The sequence below is a fragment of the Microcebus murinus genome, chromosome 24, assembly GCF_040939455.1.
Source record: "Microcebus murinus isolate Inina chromosome 24, M.murinus_Inina_mat1.0, whole genome shotgun sequence".
Classification (NCBI taxonomy): Eukaryota; Metazoa; Chordata; class Mammalia; order Primates; family Cheirogaleidae; genus Microcebus; species Microcebus murinus.
In genome coordinates, this window is record NC_134127.1 from 16,654,962 (window position 1) to 16,672,937 (window position 17,976).

General features: G+C 40.7%; 1 protein-coding gene across 9 annotated transcripts in view; it reads right to left on the reverse strand.

Moving 5' to 3' along the window:
• PSD3 (pleckstrin and Sec7 domain containing 3) overlaps window positions 1-17,976 on the reverse strand; it is a 460,884-nt gene that overhangs the window by 18,519 nt on the left and 424,389 nt on the right. For all 9 annotated transcript variants that reach the window (XM_012785047.2, XM_012785050.2, XM_012785051.3 and 6 more), the window contains one exon: window positions 9,338-9,481. In XM_012785047.2, coding sequence (XP_012640501.2) covers window positions 9,338-9,481 — 144 coding nt within the window. The remainder of the gene's footprint in view (window positions 1-9,337; window positions 9,482-17,976) is intronic.

Genomic DNA, 17,976 nt, shown 5'->3' on the forward strand with positions numbered 1-17,976 from the left:
AGGGCACACAGTGGTGCTGCAGGGTCAAGAGTGTGTCCACCCTGGGTGGGACCACCAGGCTGTTTCTCTGACTGGGGCTGTGGGCTTGTAGCTGTTCAGCCAGATCAGGATTGTCATGACCATTCTTTGGCCCGGACTCTTGAGTAGCCAAGGTGTGGCACTGCAGCCACCCATGTGGGCTTGATGGAGTAACGGTGGAGCCCCAAAGCTGGAGGACAGCAGTGGCTCCTGGCCCCTAGGGCAGGTGCACTCCAGTAGTGCTCCTGGTTTCAAGATGGCATGGTGCTGCAGTAGCATGTGCAATGAGGGCAAAGTGAGGGGTACACAACTTGTGCTGCTCCTAATCTGAAGCAATGCAGCTGTGTGAATTCCAGGCAGCTCCTCAGACTGGGCTCAGGGGTTGTAAGGACTGTGGTAGATATCTGCAGTGGCAACGAAGGCTGGTAGGGACCTCCTGCTTAATTTTTTCCCTCAAGAGGAAGTCCCTTTCGACACTGCATTGATCTCAGCAGGGAAGATGGGTTGGCAGAGGCAGGGTGACCTATCACCCTTGTTATGCTGCCTTACTGGGCTTCCTAGCCCACAGGGATCATCACCATTCCCCAGCTCCATTCCAACACTCTCCTGCCAACATTCCAGTCAAGTTTTATTTGTTGCCATGGTTCTTTTTTTGTGAAGGAGAAGAGTGCCAGATGCTTCTAGTCAGCTACTTTGCTGACATCAATCCTCAACCCCTTTTCTCTTGCTGCTCTCAAGAGTCTCTTTGTCTGATTTTTGACAGTTTGATTATAATATGTCTTGGCGAATTCTTCTTTGGGTTGAACCTGACTGGAGGTCTTTGAGCTTAATGTACTTGAATGTTCGTATCTTTCTCCAGATTTGGGAAGTATTCGGTCTTTAAATAAGTGTACTTTAAATAAACTTTCTGACAGTTTCTCTCTCTCTTCTCCTTATTGTCTCCTATGATGAGAAAATTAGCTCTCTTGATGGTGTTCCACGAATCCCGTAAGCTTTCTTTATGCCTTTTCATTCTTTATTCTCCCCCCCCCCACACTGGATCTTTTTAAATAACATGTCTTCAAGATTGCAGATTCTTTCTTCTGCTTAGTCAAATCTGCTGTTGACATTTTCCATTGCATTTTGTATTTCAATCATTGTATTCTTCAGCTCCAGAATTTCTATTTGGATTTTTTAATGATTTCTGTCTCTTAGGTGAAATTTTTTGTTCTTGTATTGTTTTTCTGATTTTGTTGAGTTATTTATCTATGTATTCTTGTGGCCTACTGAGCTTCCTTAAGCTTATTCTGAATTATTTTTCAGGCAATTCATAGGTCTCCATTTCTTTGACATTGGTTATTAGAATATTATTGTGTTTCTTTGGTGGTTTCATGTTTCCTTGGTTTTTTTGTGTGTGTTCCTCAAAGTTTTGCATTGCTGTTTTTGCATTTGAAGAAGCAGTTTTCTCTTTCAGTCTTTTTTGCCCTGTCCTTGGGTGAGAATACTTTCTCCAAACAGCCTAGCTTAGGGATTCTGATGTTCCTTCAGATCTTTTCTATGAATGTGCCCACTGTACATCTCTTGTTTCCAACTAGGGGTGAGTCTCAAGATTGTATGTCTTCTCGTGATCCTGTGAGGCCAAGTACTGAGAGCCTCCCACTTGTTTTCCCTGGGGTAGTTGACTGTTTAAGAGGTTTGTATTTGTCATCTGTAGGGGCATGCTTCGACAGCTGGCCTGGGCTGGGGCTGGAGTGTGAGGTGTATGGAGCATTTGGAATGCCTGAGTGCCAGCTGGGGGAAAGGTTCTGCAGGTAAGGCATCCCATCTGGCTTGCGGGGAGCTTCCTGATGAGAATCTGCAGAGCAGTTAGAAGGCTCAGTGGCCTCTCTTCCCTGTTCCTGGTCTTTCCCAACTACCCAAGCTGTGCCAATTTCTTCAATATTCTGGGTGGGATGGGAACAGTTCGGTCTCTTAGGCAATTCCTACACATCCAAGGGAGCTCACTCATCATACTTTCACTTTCCCCCATGAAAGAAACTGCAGGTTGTTGGTGGTAGGGGGGCTCTCTTGGCAGTGACCTGTTCCACCTTGAAGTAGAGGTGGTGTAGGTGACGTGAAACCATTCTTCTTACCCTTGTCAATGTGTCTATTCTTAGATTATACAATCCAATGGCGTGCTGAAACGTCTCCACTGGCCTCCTGGACTTCCACAAAGGTACCCTTGTTTGTGGATATTTGTCTAAATCAATGCTTCTGCAGAGGGGTGACAGTAGAAAGTTCCTATTCTGCCATCTTGTTGACATCACTCTATTCATATTTCTTAAATATAGCTATTAGCAAATTTTAAATTACATATGGGTGGTTATATGACATTTCTATTGGAGGGTACTGGCTTATGTATTACCTGACAGTCTCCAATTGAAATTGTGTTTTTTGTTTAACCCTCTTAGGGATCATTGTTATAGTGTTAGAGTGAGGTAATCTCACAAGCAAATTGGTGTGTGTCATTCACCTCGAAAATATAATTGGAGGGGACCTTATTAATTAGTTCAACCAATCCCATCTCATTTTCATAACCAGGAAACTGAGGCTCAGGAAGGATAACTGTGTGCCAAATATATCAGTAAGATAAAAATGGGCTTCCCATCTAGTCCTTTTCCAATTTTACTATTTTATCTCTGAGTACAAATTTGTCCTTTTCCTGCAGATGATACCATAACCCCATAGAGTCACCTTTGTCAGAACAGGCATACAGTAAATGATTGATGAAGGAAGGATTTAAGGAAAGGAGTAATTTCAAGTCACATGATTGGCTGCTTATTCTGCCTTCTCAGGTATGGCCCTAATTCTTTGCAATGATTTACTTAAAATGTGGTTCCAAGAATCCTGTTGTCTTCTTCCCTTCAAAGGTACCTGGAAACCATTTACAGATTAAAATTCAGAGCTGCTTAGACTTCTTTCATCATGTAATACAAAATGTAATTCCAAGTGACAATGCAAGAATTATGTCCCATTAACTGGACTGAGTGTCTAGACAACTGTTGCTCTTAGGTCACTAGCTTTTGACTCATAATACAGAGGTTCCTTGACTTATGATGATGATGGGGTTATATCATTAAGTAGAAAATAAGTAAAAAATGCAGGCATACCCAACCAAACATCATAACTTAGCCTAGCCTACCTTAAATGTGCTAAAACACTTATGTACACTTACAGTTAGCAAAATTATCTAACACACAGTTTATTTTATAATAAAGTGCTGAATATTTCATGTAATTTATTGAATACTATACTGAAAATGTATTGCTTTTGTACCATCATAAAGTCAAAAAACTGTAAGTGAAAGTATCTTAAGGATGGTACTTAGCATCCCATTAAGAAAAGAAAAAGAAAACTCTTAAATTTCCCCAAGAATTCTATTAACCTGCACTATCACAGCTCCTCAGAACCAGATATATAATCACCTGTGATGTCTTCTATAAAGGAGATGGCATTTGATTCCAGCCTAGACTTAGTTCCTAAGATTGAGACTCTTGCTACCAATCTACTGTAAGTTAATGGAATTTCTCCCTTGCTTTCATTAGGGAGGAAAAGGGAAATAACTGCTATCTCTGCATTTTTATGATCAAGGCATCTTATAACTTAAGAGCTAGATAGTTTTGTTCCAGAGGGTGAGTTTGCCTTGTGACAGTTGGCACTGTATTGAGATATGTCCTTGTGCTGCTCTTGTTAAAGTAGTCCATAGCATGGCGTCTAATGTGAAAATTACTTTTCTTTTCTTTTTCTTTTTTTTTTTTTTTTTTGAGACAGAGTCTCACTTTGTTACCCAGGCTAGAGTGAGTGCCATGGTATCAGCCTAGCTCACAGCAACCTCAAACTCCTGGGCTCAAGCAATCCTCCTGCCTCAGCCTCCCGAGTAGCTGGGACTACAGGCATGCGCCACCATGCCCGGCTAATTTTTTCTATATATTAGTTGGCCAATTAATTTGTTTCTATTTATAGTAGAGACGGGGTCTCACTCTTGCTCAGAGTGGTTTTGAACTCCTGACCTCGAGCAATCCACCCGCCTCGGCCTCCCAGAGTGCTGGGATTACAGGCGTGAACCACCGTGCCCGGCCTGAAAATTACTTTTCTAATGTTCACAAATAAGCCATAAATAATCTGAGGAAACAGGGCTACGATCAATCACAACCAGAGAACTTGTTCAAAAGAAGACTTACCAAGTTAACTACCCACCTACAAACTATGCAACAAAATACCCAAGTGTAAAACTGAAGTTTTATAATTTTAATGAGTCTGTATGGAATGTACTCTTTTTCTCAAATATATCGATTTGAGAAGGAATCATGCCATTTTAAATGCCATCAAAAACCAGAAATTCAGAAAAAGATGCATCATGTCCCAGATTTCTTAGATTTTAAATATTCTGTCCCAAGAAGTTTGTATGTCTCATTATAGTGGACATTTGTTGTTTCTAAAATTGAATTTCCTAGCCATGTGGTGGGTGTGGGCCCTAACTGTCTTAAGCCATAAGCATATGCTACTCTAGGTCGCAATTTAGGAGTGGGCACTGGGCTGAATTTTAGCCCACTGAGTCAAAGGACCTTTATCCTGTGGTCCCCAACCCCTGGGCTGCAGACAGGTACTGATCTGTGGCCTGTTAGGAGCTTGGCCACACAACAGGAGGTGAGTGGCAGGTGAGCCGGCAAAGCTTTATCTGTATTGACGGCCACACCTTATCGCTTGCCATCCCCCCACCCCAAACCTTGTCCCTGGTGCCACAAAGGTTGGGGACTGCTTCTTTATTCTAAGTCTTTGGTTTCAGTAATCAGGGAAGTGGACTTTCTCTTTTTCCTGCTGGATTGGAACATGCAAATACATATACCTAGAAGCACATGTTCAAAGACCTAACTAATACTCAAAGCATACAAAACTGGCTGCAGCCTCTATAATAGGGTTTGCAAACTGTAATAGCTTCAGGGGCCAGGTGATGACACAAATGCAGAAAGCTATTAGATGTGCTATAATAGGGAGTAGTGGGAAAGAGACTGTTTGTCTTTCCTAAAGGCATTTAGATTACAATGAAAACAAATTCGGCAATGTGCTGGCCAGAGAAAACATGCTGACATTAGGTCTGCTGGTCACATAAAATATATTGGCATTGTGCTGGCTACAGCCTTCCACCTGGCTCTACAATGACCCCTGGGAGCTGGCTATTACCCTGGCCTTCAATAATCCCTCTGCAGTAAACCTCTCACAGCCCAGCCATGTTTGCAATATGGCTGCTGCATTGCCTCCCTCTCCCTACTCGGGTGTGTACAAAATAAGGATTAATCACTCAACCTACTGGAAATATCTTATGTGTTGTATGAAAAATATCTCAGAATAAACAGCATCTTCTCTAAGTGTTATTGCTTTTTTTTTATTTCAGCATATTACGGGGTACAAATGTTAAGGTTACATATATTGCCCTTGCCCCAGTGCTATTGCTTTTAAAGTTGAAAAAACATAAAGCCAAAATATCAGGGCCAACTATGTTGCTCTTGAGGGAATTTCTTTAATGATGCTGTTTCTTAAAGGGCTGGGTGTTTCCCAGCCCAGCTCAACCTACTTGTGCTGTCACTGGTGGGGGCCTTGTCAGCTTTTACATCTGACACAAACCATCCATCTGCTCCAGATCTTGGTAAGTTTCTTAAAGTACCAGAAGCATTGGGATCCATTAAAAATATTTTTAAGTAAAATGGGAACTGAATGGAGTAGACTTAATTTATAAGGAAATGTGGCTATTTCTGATATTTATTTCATGAATAGGGAAATGGTGAGTTTCTCAATGTAGACTTGTGATGCCTCACAACTCTTTCAAAAGTTAAGATTAGATTCTAAATGAACTCTTCTAGGAAAATAGCAGCCACAGTTTGGGCTACCAATTTAGTTAAAAACAAAACCACCTCTTTCTCTCTAGTTAATAACCAGTGAAGACAGCCCTTTCTGAATGAACTTTGCTGCTTTAAGTAAAAGTGAATCTTTTCCTAACAGGCCAAGATGGAAGTCTCCTTGCTCTCTGTAGGTTTTTTAAAAATGCGGAACCTATATATTTATCAGAGTTTTAATTATTTACTGTCAGCCAGAGTTTGGAGAATTTCTAAGGCAGAGAAAAGAACTGTGGATTTTGCTCACCACAAAGAATTGTTTGTACTCAAAGCAACTTGGGATATACACAAATGCAACACATAAAGTTAGGAACACTCTGGTGTTATTATGTTAACAGCTTAATATTCTGCCCAAAATAAAAGTGTTTTTTCTAACTAAGACTTGTGAAACTTATTTCAATTGCTCTGAACCAGGGGGGGCCGTCCTGGTGATGACCTACTGCGAGAATAAGCTCACTCGTGTCTGTGATTCTGTCTTGGTGACAACAAGATGGATTAAAGCCCTTCTGAGGGTGCCTACCAAACAGTAGCCACTGCTGTTGGTTCTCAGCTGCCTATCAGATTTGTTTTCCTGGGAGCTTATGGTCCTGTAAAAAGAATTAATACTAAGTCTTCTCAAAGAGTTACTTTCCTCTGATGAAATTTTATTACTGTGTATAAAAGATAACATCAATTCATTCAACGAACATCTATCAATTAGTCAGTGTTCTAGAAGCTGGGGACAGAGCTGTGAACAAAATGCACAAAATGGCCAATAACTCTCATATCCCCTGTTCAGGCAGTGAAGGAGCCTGCTCAGGGAATCTTGCTTATGAAGTAAACGATGCTACGCAGGGACTCTCCACAAGCACCCACGTGTGGCCGAAATAATAGGAAAGTGGAGTCTATGTGATATACCACTTCCATTTTAAGTTAGTGAGAAACAATGATTCACTTCCTAAGAAGCATTACTTTTACAAAACTCTTTTTAGATGACATCTGTGCAAAATGAGGTACCGTTCACCCTCCTGGTAGATACGGGCTAATGACCTTGACAGACACAAGTCAACATGCTGGACTCATTAGCATATGCGTCTGATTTTGAGTCTGATTAGCATCTGAGTCTGATTTTGATATGAGTCAAGGGTCGGGGAATGCTATTTTCATGCTCCTTGAAGTGACAACTTGATGAAAGCAAGAATTAATCCCCACAAAGCTTGGTCTAACTTCATGTCAGGGAATGAAAAGGCTGGCTCTTGCTGGGTTACATTTTCAGAAAAGGTGCACTGTGGTAGATTCAAAAGCAAGAAGTGCTTCTAGCATGACAATCTTCCCCTGGTCTTGTGGCCACTCCCACCTCCTGGGGACAGACTGTTCCTCTTAAGAGTCAAGGGCTCAAGCAAGGTGCTGAGTGCTGGTGGAAGCTGAGACTGAGGTGTTGGGAAATTTAATTAGCATGTGTGAAACAAAACAAGGCCTATGGCTTCAAGCCACTCCAGAAGTGTGAAGAATAATGATTGCTTCTGAGAACTCCTATTTCCCAAGAATGAATGAGCCCGGGGAAAGATGAGTGGCTTAGTTTTTTTGTTGTTGTTCTTTTCTTTCAATATTTTTCCAAGCCTTTTGCTGGTAAGGCTTCCATTGCTTTGGTTAACAAACTTTTACCTTTACCAAAATAAAGATTTTTGTTGGTATTGCCATCTGCCCATCTTGCTTGACCATGAAAAAGCCAGTACACGGATCTGTAGTGGAAGTGCCATTTTCCGAACCAGATGCTACATTTGATCAGAGAAATAGTCTAACTCAGAAAGAGACTTTTTAAGGCTTCCATGAAATCCTGTCCAATTCAATAAGCAAGCATAAAGAAAGGTTGCGAATAAACTTGAGGTCCCTGCCCTCCCAAAGCTGGTGGTGTTGGGCAGGGGGAGGCATTATGGAGTCACTACACACACACAGACAGACTGAAATAACTTTAACATAGAGCAAATTGTGGAAAATACTGTGACAGATTAATCCTAGCTAGTGGGGTTAGGGTAGGCTTTTCCAGAAGGGGCTGTACCTTGAAAGATGAACAGGGCTTCCAGAAACAAAGAAGAGCCTCAGAGGCAGAAGCAAACAGATGAACGAAGGTATGAAGGCGTATTTGGGGGAAGTGGGCAGAAATGTGACTAAAGTCCATGGAGGCTGGCATGGGAAGGACTGATGTCATGGAGAAGCCAACACTCTTAGTCTAAGCTCGGGGCCTTTATTAAAAAAATACATGGGGGATGAGATTGTGGGAGAAAACCCATGTCAGCTGCTGAACAGGGGAGGGCTGGCATCTAGGTTGAGCCTCAGAGGAAAAACTGGCTACAGGACGTGGAATGAACTGAAAAAGGAGAGACAGTCGGAGGGAGAGATGAGAAAGCTGGGACTCAGCAGAGGAAGAGTAACAGCGATGAGCAACACCGTGGGAAGAAAGGGGCGGGTGCACAGTGCCAGGATTTGTGCACTCGGATAGTTGTAAGTTTCAAGCCTCAGGAGGAAATAGGATGATAAGATGGACATGAAACAGACGAATGATGGGAAATAAAAGGGGACAGAGTCGCAATCAACAAGAATAGCTATTGATGGGGCCAGCACACCCAACGGCAAAAGAAATATGTAAAGAAATTAAAAAATAATTATTTCTGTTTTAGACTAGATGCTACCTACTTCAAAAAAATAAAAAATAAAAACAAAAAAACAACACAATGTCTGAAGGCACTGGCTAAGGGGGAGAGTCAGAAGTCAGAGGGTCCTGCATAACCCTGACACTAGTTTGGGAGAAAACTTAGCCAAAGGAAACACTGGGAAATACAATGCTTTCAAATGTCTTTGAAATTTTCCACCTTTCCATGCCAGGGCACATGGATCCTCACTGTTCTTTTTAATAACCACACATGTGCCACAATTTATTAATCCCTCTCTAAAGAGCAGGGAATGATAAGAAAAGTGCACTGGTGTAACCTAACAGCAGGAATGCGCAGGGAAAAGCTGACGCTTCATGTCAACCCACAGTTCATTTCCTTCCTTGTACTTTTTTTTTTTTTGACTCAGACTCTGCCGGAGGAGACAAGGGACACAGAAAGCAGCTGTCCACTCTGGCATGTCCCTCTTCTGTTCTCTCTTTTTCCCCCTCGCAGCAGGCACACGCTGTTCCAACCAGGCGCGCTGCTTGCTTTGAAGCACATAAGCTGGCAGTGACTCTTTGATGTTTATTTGGCACTTCAACGGCATCACAAACAAGAGGGGCCACCTTGGCCCAGACTGTGCCAGCAGCTCCCAAGTCGGAGCCAGGGCCAAGCCACGTTTCCCACAGTTCCAGTGACTGTAAAAAGAAATGCTGCCTCGTGGACAAATCATAAAATAACTCGGTAATAAGCATGTATGAACACTGCGGTTCGACATACCTCGAACTCCAGGTAGTGATCTTTCAGTTTGTATTCGTCTACATCCTTCGCTTTCACCTTCTTGTCCGGGGGGTACGAGCGATGCTCGGCCAGCTCGGTGGTGATCTGCTTCAGCTTGCTTTCGTGAGATTTCAGCTGCTCCTCCTGCAGGAAATGATTAAGCCATTTAGTGTCCAAAAAATAAATAAATCAACAAAAAAGCATACTGGACTTTAAAAAAATCCCTATGTTGAACAACTTTAATTCATTAGAAGTCCCATGTGCCTCTGGTGGCCCAGCTTCTGAGCTTGCTTACACCAATGTCTGACTGTTTCCCATATTCCTTCCCAGGGTGGCAACCAAGGCCAGCCTCCCTAACCAGGTCCCTTATCACAAAACCAAAAGCATTCAGAGCTGTTTATCATGGGTAACTGCCACTGAGTTGGGACCAGGCCTCTTAAGAGATACCCTGACAGGCAAGTCACCAGCTCAACAGTCAAGCACTTGGCCTCAGCCACACACCTGGGCTTCTCCGTTTCATGCCCGCCCAGCGACACTGCCAGTTTCCCTATCACAACGAGCGAAGTGTCTATCTGAATATTTTTTTTTCCTTTTTGGGACAGGTAGTGGTACCAAGAAATAATTCTTCTCTGAAACCCATCGGATGATGATATTATTAAAAAATGTAGCTATCTCTGCTTAGTTACTTCAACCTTACTGACCCGAAGTAGTCATCATTGCCTGAATAGCACTGTTATAGGCATCATATACCAATGCAACATGGTTGATCCCACGTCAAAGGATATCTATTCTAGGGGCACCATTTATATATCTTAGCAAGAAGATATGCTACTGACCTTTCTGGCATTTTAAAAACATTCTTGAAACAAAGACACTGGAATTCTCTTGCATTCCTGAAACTGCATGACTGCTTACTGTTCCACTTTTACATACAAATTATCTAAATTCTTAAGTATAAATTTCACATGTACAATAAGATAAATGATAAGGAGAAGTGAAAAAAAAAAACAAATGTCTCTTTTTTGTCGTATAAACTACCATTTATACTGATTTTAATGAGGAATACAGGCCAGAATGACAATACACACATCATCGTATATTGTCACTTTCCTTCCAATGATGGGGCTTGCCAGGGTTTATTTATTGTTACTAAGCTGTTTTATAAACCTGACTATTTTATACAACAGAATAAAGGGTTAGTCACTTAGGCTTTATTTTAAAGAAGAAACTAGTCAATGAAATGCTGATGTTCACTGTGCAATGCCTGCTTCTACTTCACTGCCTTCATGAAGCAAGGGTCAAGATAGTAATCTCAAAATAAGGCGTTTCAAAACCACATCTCCATAAATCTGTCCATTTTGACCAGTGAAATAAAAATGCCAAGTGGCTCTTATGGGCATAGATAGGTTGGCCATGTAAACTAGTCCAATGCTAGAATCTCCTGGTAAAGGAGATAGATTTTTCTGACAAAAACTGATGGTAAAAACAGAGAAGGCTGCAGCCATGGAAACATGTGACATTCTCAGATTCAGGACAATTAAATTTGTAATGGACATAATGAAGGAAGACAAAGTAGGAATCCCTCTTTTTTTTCTTTTGTCTTTGCTCTTTCAATTCATTAGGGATGCATATATAATGTTTTTATAGATGACAGTAGCAAAAGGGATTTCAGAGAGGGCAGAGACATAGTACATCTGACAAAGTTTCAAGAAAGGGCAAAAATAGGAAATGGCATAAACTCATGAAATTGTTTTAAGTTAGCAAGTGACAATTTAAAAAGTGGCATTAAAATATTACATGCAAGACAAATTGTTATTGTTACATGTCAACAGATTTAACTAGATAAGTCCTTTGACAATATATATAATAAAATTTTATCTATAAGACAAGTTTGAGATGTCACTTAAGATTTAATTTTTTCAGATAAGGGGCTAATATCCAAAATATAGAAGGAACTCAACTTAATCACAAGAAAACAAATGAACCAATTAAAAAATGGGCAATGAACCTTGCTGTGGTTTGAATGTGTCCCCTCCAAAATTCATGTTGAAACTTAACCCCATTGTGTTGACATTAGCAAGTGGTACCTTTGGGAAGTGAGCAGATTACTGTCTTATATAAGAGCTGACGGGAACTAGCTTGGGCCCTTTTTTGCCCTTCCATATTCTGTTATGTGAGGACACAACATTCATCTCTGGAGGATGAAGCAATGTGGTGCCACCTTGGAAGCAGAGACCAGGCTTTCACCAGACACCAAACCTGCTGGCTCCTTGAACTTATACTTCCAGCTTCCAAAACTGTGAGAAATAAATTTCTGGTCTTTATAAATTACCCAGTCTATAGTATTCGGTTATAGCAGTACAAATGGACTAAGATAGGCCTCAACAGATATATCTCAAAAGACAACATACAAATGGCCAACAGATATATGAAAAAATGCTCAATATCAGGGATAGACAAATTAAAACCACAATGAGATATCACCTCACATCTGCAGGAATAGCCATTATCAAAAAGATGAAAGATAACAAGTGTGGGTGAGGATGTGGAGAAAGGCAAAACCATGTTGATGGAAATGTAAATTAGTATAGTCATTATATTAATAGAAGACTGTGTAAGGTTTCTCAAAAAACTAAAAATAGAATTACCATATGATCTGGCAATCCCATTTCTGAGTACCTAGCTACAGAAAATGGAATCAGGATCTCAAAAAGAAATCTGTACTACTATGGTCATTGCAGCACTATTCACAATAGCCAAGATAAGGAGAAAACCTAAATGTCCATGAATGAATAAATGGATAAAGTAAAATGTGGTTTATATAAAAAAAATAGAATAATATTCAGCCTTCAAAAAAAGGACATTCTGTCATTTGTGACAACTTGGACAAACCCAGAGGACATTATGTTAAGTGAAATAAGCCAGGCACAGAAAGACAAATACTGTATGATTTTGCTTATATGTGGGAATCAAAAAAAGTAGAAGTCACAGAGAAGAGAATGACAGTTACCAGAGGTGAAGGGAGATGTTGGTAAAAGAATATAAAATTTCAGTTAGACAGGAAAAATAAGTTTAAGAGTTCTACTGAATATCATGGTGACTATAGTTAATAATAATGCACTATATATTTCAAAATTGCTGAAAGAGATTTGAAATGTTCTTTCTATAAAAAATGGTAAGTATGTGAGGTGATGGGCATGGTAATTAGCTTTATTGAATCACTCCACAAGGTATACATGTATCAAAACATTACACTGCACCTCATAAAAGTATATAATTATATGTCAGTTAAAATTTTTTTAAAGATTTAATTTTTTCCTATACAGCACTCTGAGGGAAATTTCATATTTTCCTTTACAGTATCAAGCTCTAATTTTATCTCTATGAAGAAAGTAGTGCTTAACCGATGATGGGAAAGGCAACCGGGGTGTGCGAGACCTTGCCATGTCTTGCAGGGTCCAGCTGTGAGTCAAGGACTGAGCCAGAGTTGGGGTCCTCCTGTCCTGATGCACAGCCTGGGACCAAGGCCTAGATGTCAGCTCTTTAGGCCTCGATACCAAACATAAGACTGACTTAGTACTTATGATGGAGAGCAGGATGAAAGATAGCTGTGAAAAATAAAAGGAAATGATGACATAGAAATGCAGATGGTTGAGAAAGGGAAAGAAAGAGGAAGAAGGGAACCTTGAGCGCGCCAGGGGAGGGTGACACAGTTATCTACCCACAAACTCACTGAGCGCCCACTGCGTGCCAGGCACTCACTACGCTGGTGGCTGGGAGAAGGGAGGGGAACAGCCTACTGTCCTGCCACCAGACTTTCCCCGCCAGCTATGGGGGACAGAGTCCTAGGAGTCCTCTGGTGGAAGAGAAGCTGGCCATGGCCCCCTCCTACCCTCCTCATCTTAGAGGAAACAGAATCAGAGAGTTCAAGTCATTGCTCCAGGTCAGAGGTAAGGACAGAGTGGCAGCAGCTTCTCCCAGCTTCTGTCATAAACCCTCCTGGGCACAGCCTTCTGAGTGCAAAGGGCTGCTAACGACATAAGCTTCTGAACACTCCACTTCTGAATGTATCAGAGCTGGACTCAGCTCTGCATCCATTGCTAAGCTCCCTACACGCTAGCGGGTCCCCCCATCCACCCGCCCTCCGCCACAGCTCTCCAACGCCGCAGGTGGTACCCAGGGCCACTCGCCCTCCTCCAGTCCCACTCAGAGCCAGTGTCGCTCCAGTCTCACCAGCTCCTCCTCTTCTGCGTGACTGAAGCACTTAAATGCCTCCACCACTCATTCAGTACAAAATAGATTCCGGCCTTTGTGTGTGACTTTTATTTCCTCTACTGATCACAAGCTCTTTAAAGGCAAAGAAAGGTCATTTCCCCCTCCTCTTATATCCTTCAGTGTCTAGTGCAGGGTGGGCAGGTAAGATAGTATGTGGCACAGTTCTGGATGTATAGATGTTACTTGCCTAACACTGACAAATACCTTAAGCTCTCAGCAGCTGACAGCCAGTATCATTGTCTTACCTGATTTTATAATGCTCACAATAACTAATGTATTACCTGATATATGAACACATGGATTTTTTTTAAGTGCAAGTAAAGAGGGGAGGTCTCAGACTGTTTCCTTTGTGCTGTCTTAATGGAGAAAGATGCTTTAGAAGGTAATGACATTTCTAGCAGTCTGCAATACAACTTACAAGTCAAACTGCTAAACACTGGAGACTTACCAAAACTCAGGTGGTATGGAATTTGGAATAAAGATCATCTGCCCCTGCATCAGTTTGAGGGGGGCTGTTGCTGAAAGCACCACCCAAAAGATTTTTTTTCATTATGATAGTTTCAGACCTTCAACACAGTGTTTAAAAAGTTTAAGCACAGTGACTTCCACATCATTTATTGTTTTACAGAGTATTTTGCATATATTAAACCCAGACCTCTAAGAAATGAGCAAGAAATCTATCTATTCTGGAAAAGTGTGGGCACCATTTAAGGCCATGCCAAGGAGTCTGAACTGCATCTAATTGGAAAAAATGAGCCTGTTAAGGGTAAGTGACATAATTAGAATCGTATTTTAGCCTCAACCATGAAGGATGATTGGTCAAGATTAGAGGGAGAGAGATCTTGAGGTGTTGCAGAAATAGTCCTGGCCAGAGTTTTCCAAAATGGGGTCTGTACCCCAGGCAGGAGGATCCATTGGGGAGAATTTTTAAAATCGGTAGTGAGGTATAATTCACATACCATATACAAATCCTTGTATTCTCTAACTTTGCTGAACTTATTTATGAGTTCTACAAGATTTTTAATGAATTCTTAAGGCATTGGGGAAAGTTAATTTTTTTTGGTAAAAATGTAAGCACTATAAAATGTTAAAGTTTACTAATATTTACTATTGGGGTTGACAGTAGGACGCTCCAGGGGGAGGAAGACACAGTAGTATATTTTATAGTAGTGTATTTTATTAAAAAAACACATATTGGAAGATACGAGGGAGCAGTGGGTTACTTCCACATGACAAGCACGCACAGGACTTCCCTGTGTTGCCGGCAGTGTCCATCCTAAGGTTGGCCCCATATAGCATCGGTGATTATCCACTGATTCAAACTTTTATAAGAGTTTGAATCATTTTATACAAGTCTCCAGGATAATTCCTGTGCACATTCAAGTTTGAAAGTCACTGCTTTGGTGGGTAGAAAGGGAGGTCCTGAGCAGATCCTGAAGGAGGACCGTAAGACTCAATGTTTGGAGAGCTACTCCAGAAGGAGAAACAAAACTTAAATTTTCCAATGAGTCTCTCCACCTCCAACAGAAGAAGAAAAATGTCTTCTGGCAACACTGCTGTGAAAAACAAAGAAGGTGATTCTTCCTACACAGCAGAGTTGTTTAGAAAGAACCATGCTGCACTAGCAATAATCAATTTTAATTATTAAGGCTAATGTGTTTTGCATAGAAGACAAGAACAAATTAAAGAAAGGGCCACAAATGACAGGGTGATAAACAATGTGTCTTACAAGGTAACAAACAATCTTTTAATTAAATGTTTCATTTTTTCCTAACACTGTTTATCATTTTTTCCAGCAGGGCACTCACATTGTTATATGTGTATTTTGTAAATTGAAATTATCCAAGAGGTTCTGGCATTTAGGGGAGTCGTGGCCAGGTTGTGGGGGTACAAAGAATAGGAAGATGGCTGGTCTTATAGATTAGGAACCACTGGGATAAAAAGCAGTGTTTCTCAATAGCAATGAGGTAGATTTTGACCCACTAGACATCTGGCAATGTCTGGAGACATTTTAGTTTGTTGAAAATGGGGTGATGCTATTGGCTTCTAGTTGAATAGAGGCTGAAGATGTTGCTAAGCATCCTACAATTCATAGGACATCGTCCCACAACAAAGAATTATCCAGATCAAAGTGCTGATGGTCCTAAGGTTGAGTAGGCCTGGACTAAAGGATGGAAACCGGCCTGTAAGGTACTGGGGAAATTGTGGGGGCATCCAGACACATATTCTGGGGTGCACTATGACTCAGGCACAGACATCCCCCAAGAGCCTCTATCCAAAGTCAAGGCTACCCCAAACACCTGTCTATGAACTAACTCTTTTGTCTTCATAGCCTATTATTTCTCACATGCTTAATTTGACATATTTGTTTCTCAAAGGTAAAAAATCTTTTCTAGTTTTTAGAAACAAACATTATGAACTGGGCAAAGAAATAATGCAGATTTGGTGGTAGGAAAAAGAAAAACCTTAAGGACATTCTAGAATGATCTTTTCATTTTCTGGATAGAAAATTGAGGCCTACAAAGACTCAGTGATTTAACTGGGGAGGAAATCGTCTTACTCTTTTCCAAAGATGTTAAGTTCCTAAAACAGCGTGGTCATTTTGTCTTATGGGACACTGGAGGATGCTTTTTTGGTGATTGTTTTCTTGTTTAAGATCTTGAATCTATCACTTCGATCATACTATATATGCATTTTTGCATCTCTATGGGTATATGTCCAAAATGAGGGAAAAGTATCAAAAAAATTATGCCTTCTAATTTTAGTTCCACTATAAGACATTTGTTTAAAATAAGACAGACTGCCTTGATAAAGGTACTTGCTTGCTCGTTCTGGTAAACACACAAACAGATGAACACACTCATTTTCATGTGCATGTGACTTACTAATTTATAGCCCACACATAAATAGGAAAGCAGTACATTTTTCAAAGTAGAAAGTAAACAGAACTATAGATTCTACAGTGAGGGAAGAAGAAAAACCCGCATGTTGCTCTGAGCTACGTATTAATAAATCTTCTATGAATGACACACATATTAACATCCATCTTTAGTTCAATTCACCTCCCCTGGATCTTTTATAGAACTGAATATAAGGAAGAATCAATATATTGAAAAATAACCCCTAGAAAGTCCATAGTATAATTAATAGAACTCAATTTTTATTTTTAAGAGACGGGGTCTCACTATGTCGCCCGGCTAGAGTACACTGGCATGATCATAGCTCACTGCAGCTTCAAACTCCTGGGCTCAAGTGATCCTCCCCCATCAGTCTCCCAAAGTGCTGGGATTACAGGTGTGCACACCACCATGCCTGATTCAAAACTCAATTTTTGAAGTTTTTTTACTTCCAGTTGTTTGATTTTTTTCCTCCCCTTACCTTATCATAATCATGATACTGTGGTTTACCTTTTATGTGGTATACTCTTTATGTTAAGTACCCAAACTTAAAACAGGGAAACGTGTTTGCTTGAACAGTTCATATTTGAGTTGGGGAGGTGGAGAAGTGAGCCAATATATTCTCTGGTCATCAATAAAAGCCTATCCTTTTTCTTAAAAAAAAAATCTCAGAGTATTTATTATCCTTAAAAATTAAATGTCATGCTGTCCTACAAGCTGAGCTGGCCTGGTCCCTGCTATTCTTAACAGTGTGTTTGATAATATATTACTTACATAGTAATAGTAATACTTACATAGTAAGCATCCAATATATGTTAATCATGAATTAAAAAACAAAATGAAACAAAAGAATCTTTCCTGAACCACGTCTCCTCTCTTCTTCCTGCTATTTTTCCTGTTTTTTAAAATAACTTATGGCAAGACTTGTGCACACGTCTTCCCTACGACCTTATATTCCCTTGTCAAGGAAGACCAATGTAGTTTCTGTTTCTATGCCTCCTTCCTACCTGATAATCATCCTATCAGAGATACCAGTTTCACTCCATCAAAACTACTCTTGCCAACATTACCCAGTGACCTCCCAGCCACTTAATAAGACAGGTATTTTTTGTCTTAATTTTATCTGACCTTTCTCCCTTTTCTTGGCATAACATTCTCCAATTTTGGTGTTTTATTTTTCATTTATTTTTTTTTTACCTAAAGACCTTAAAATTTTTTTTTGTTTCCCAATTGTCTTCATCTGTTTGTGAGCCCTGGGTGCTGTAACATTTGGAGAAAGAAAGAATAGAAGGCTCCAGGAAAGGGTGGGAAAAGCAGCAACGGGGGAAACCAGGAGGCGTGAGGTGAGGCTCCAAAAGCCAGGTTGGACACCACAGTCCCCAGCTGTCCCAGCCGAGGTGACAGCCCTTTTCCCTCCACTTCAGCAAACCACTAGAACTGTCCGTTCTATACTCTCAAGGTCTCTCA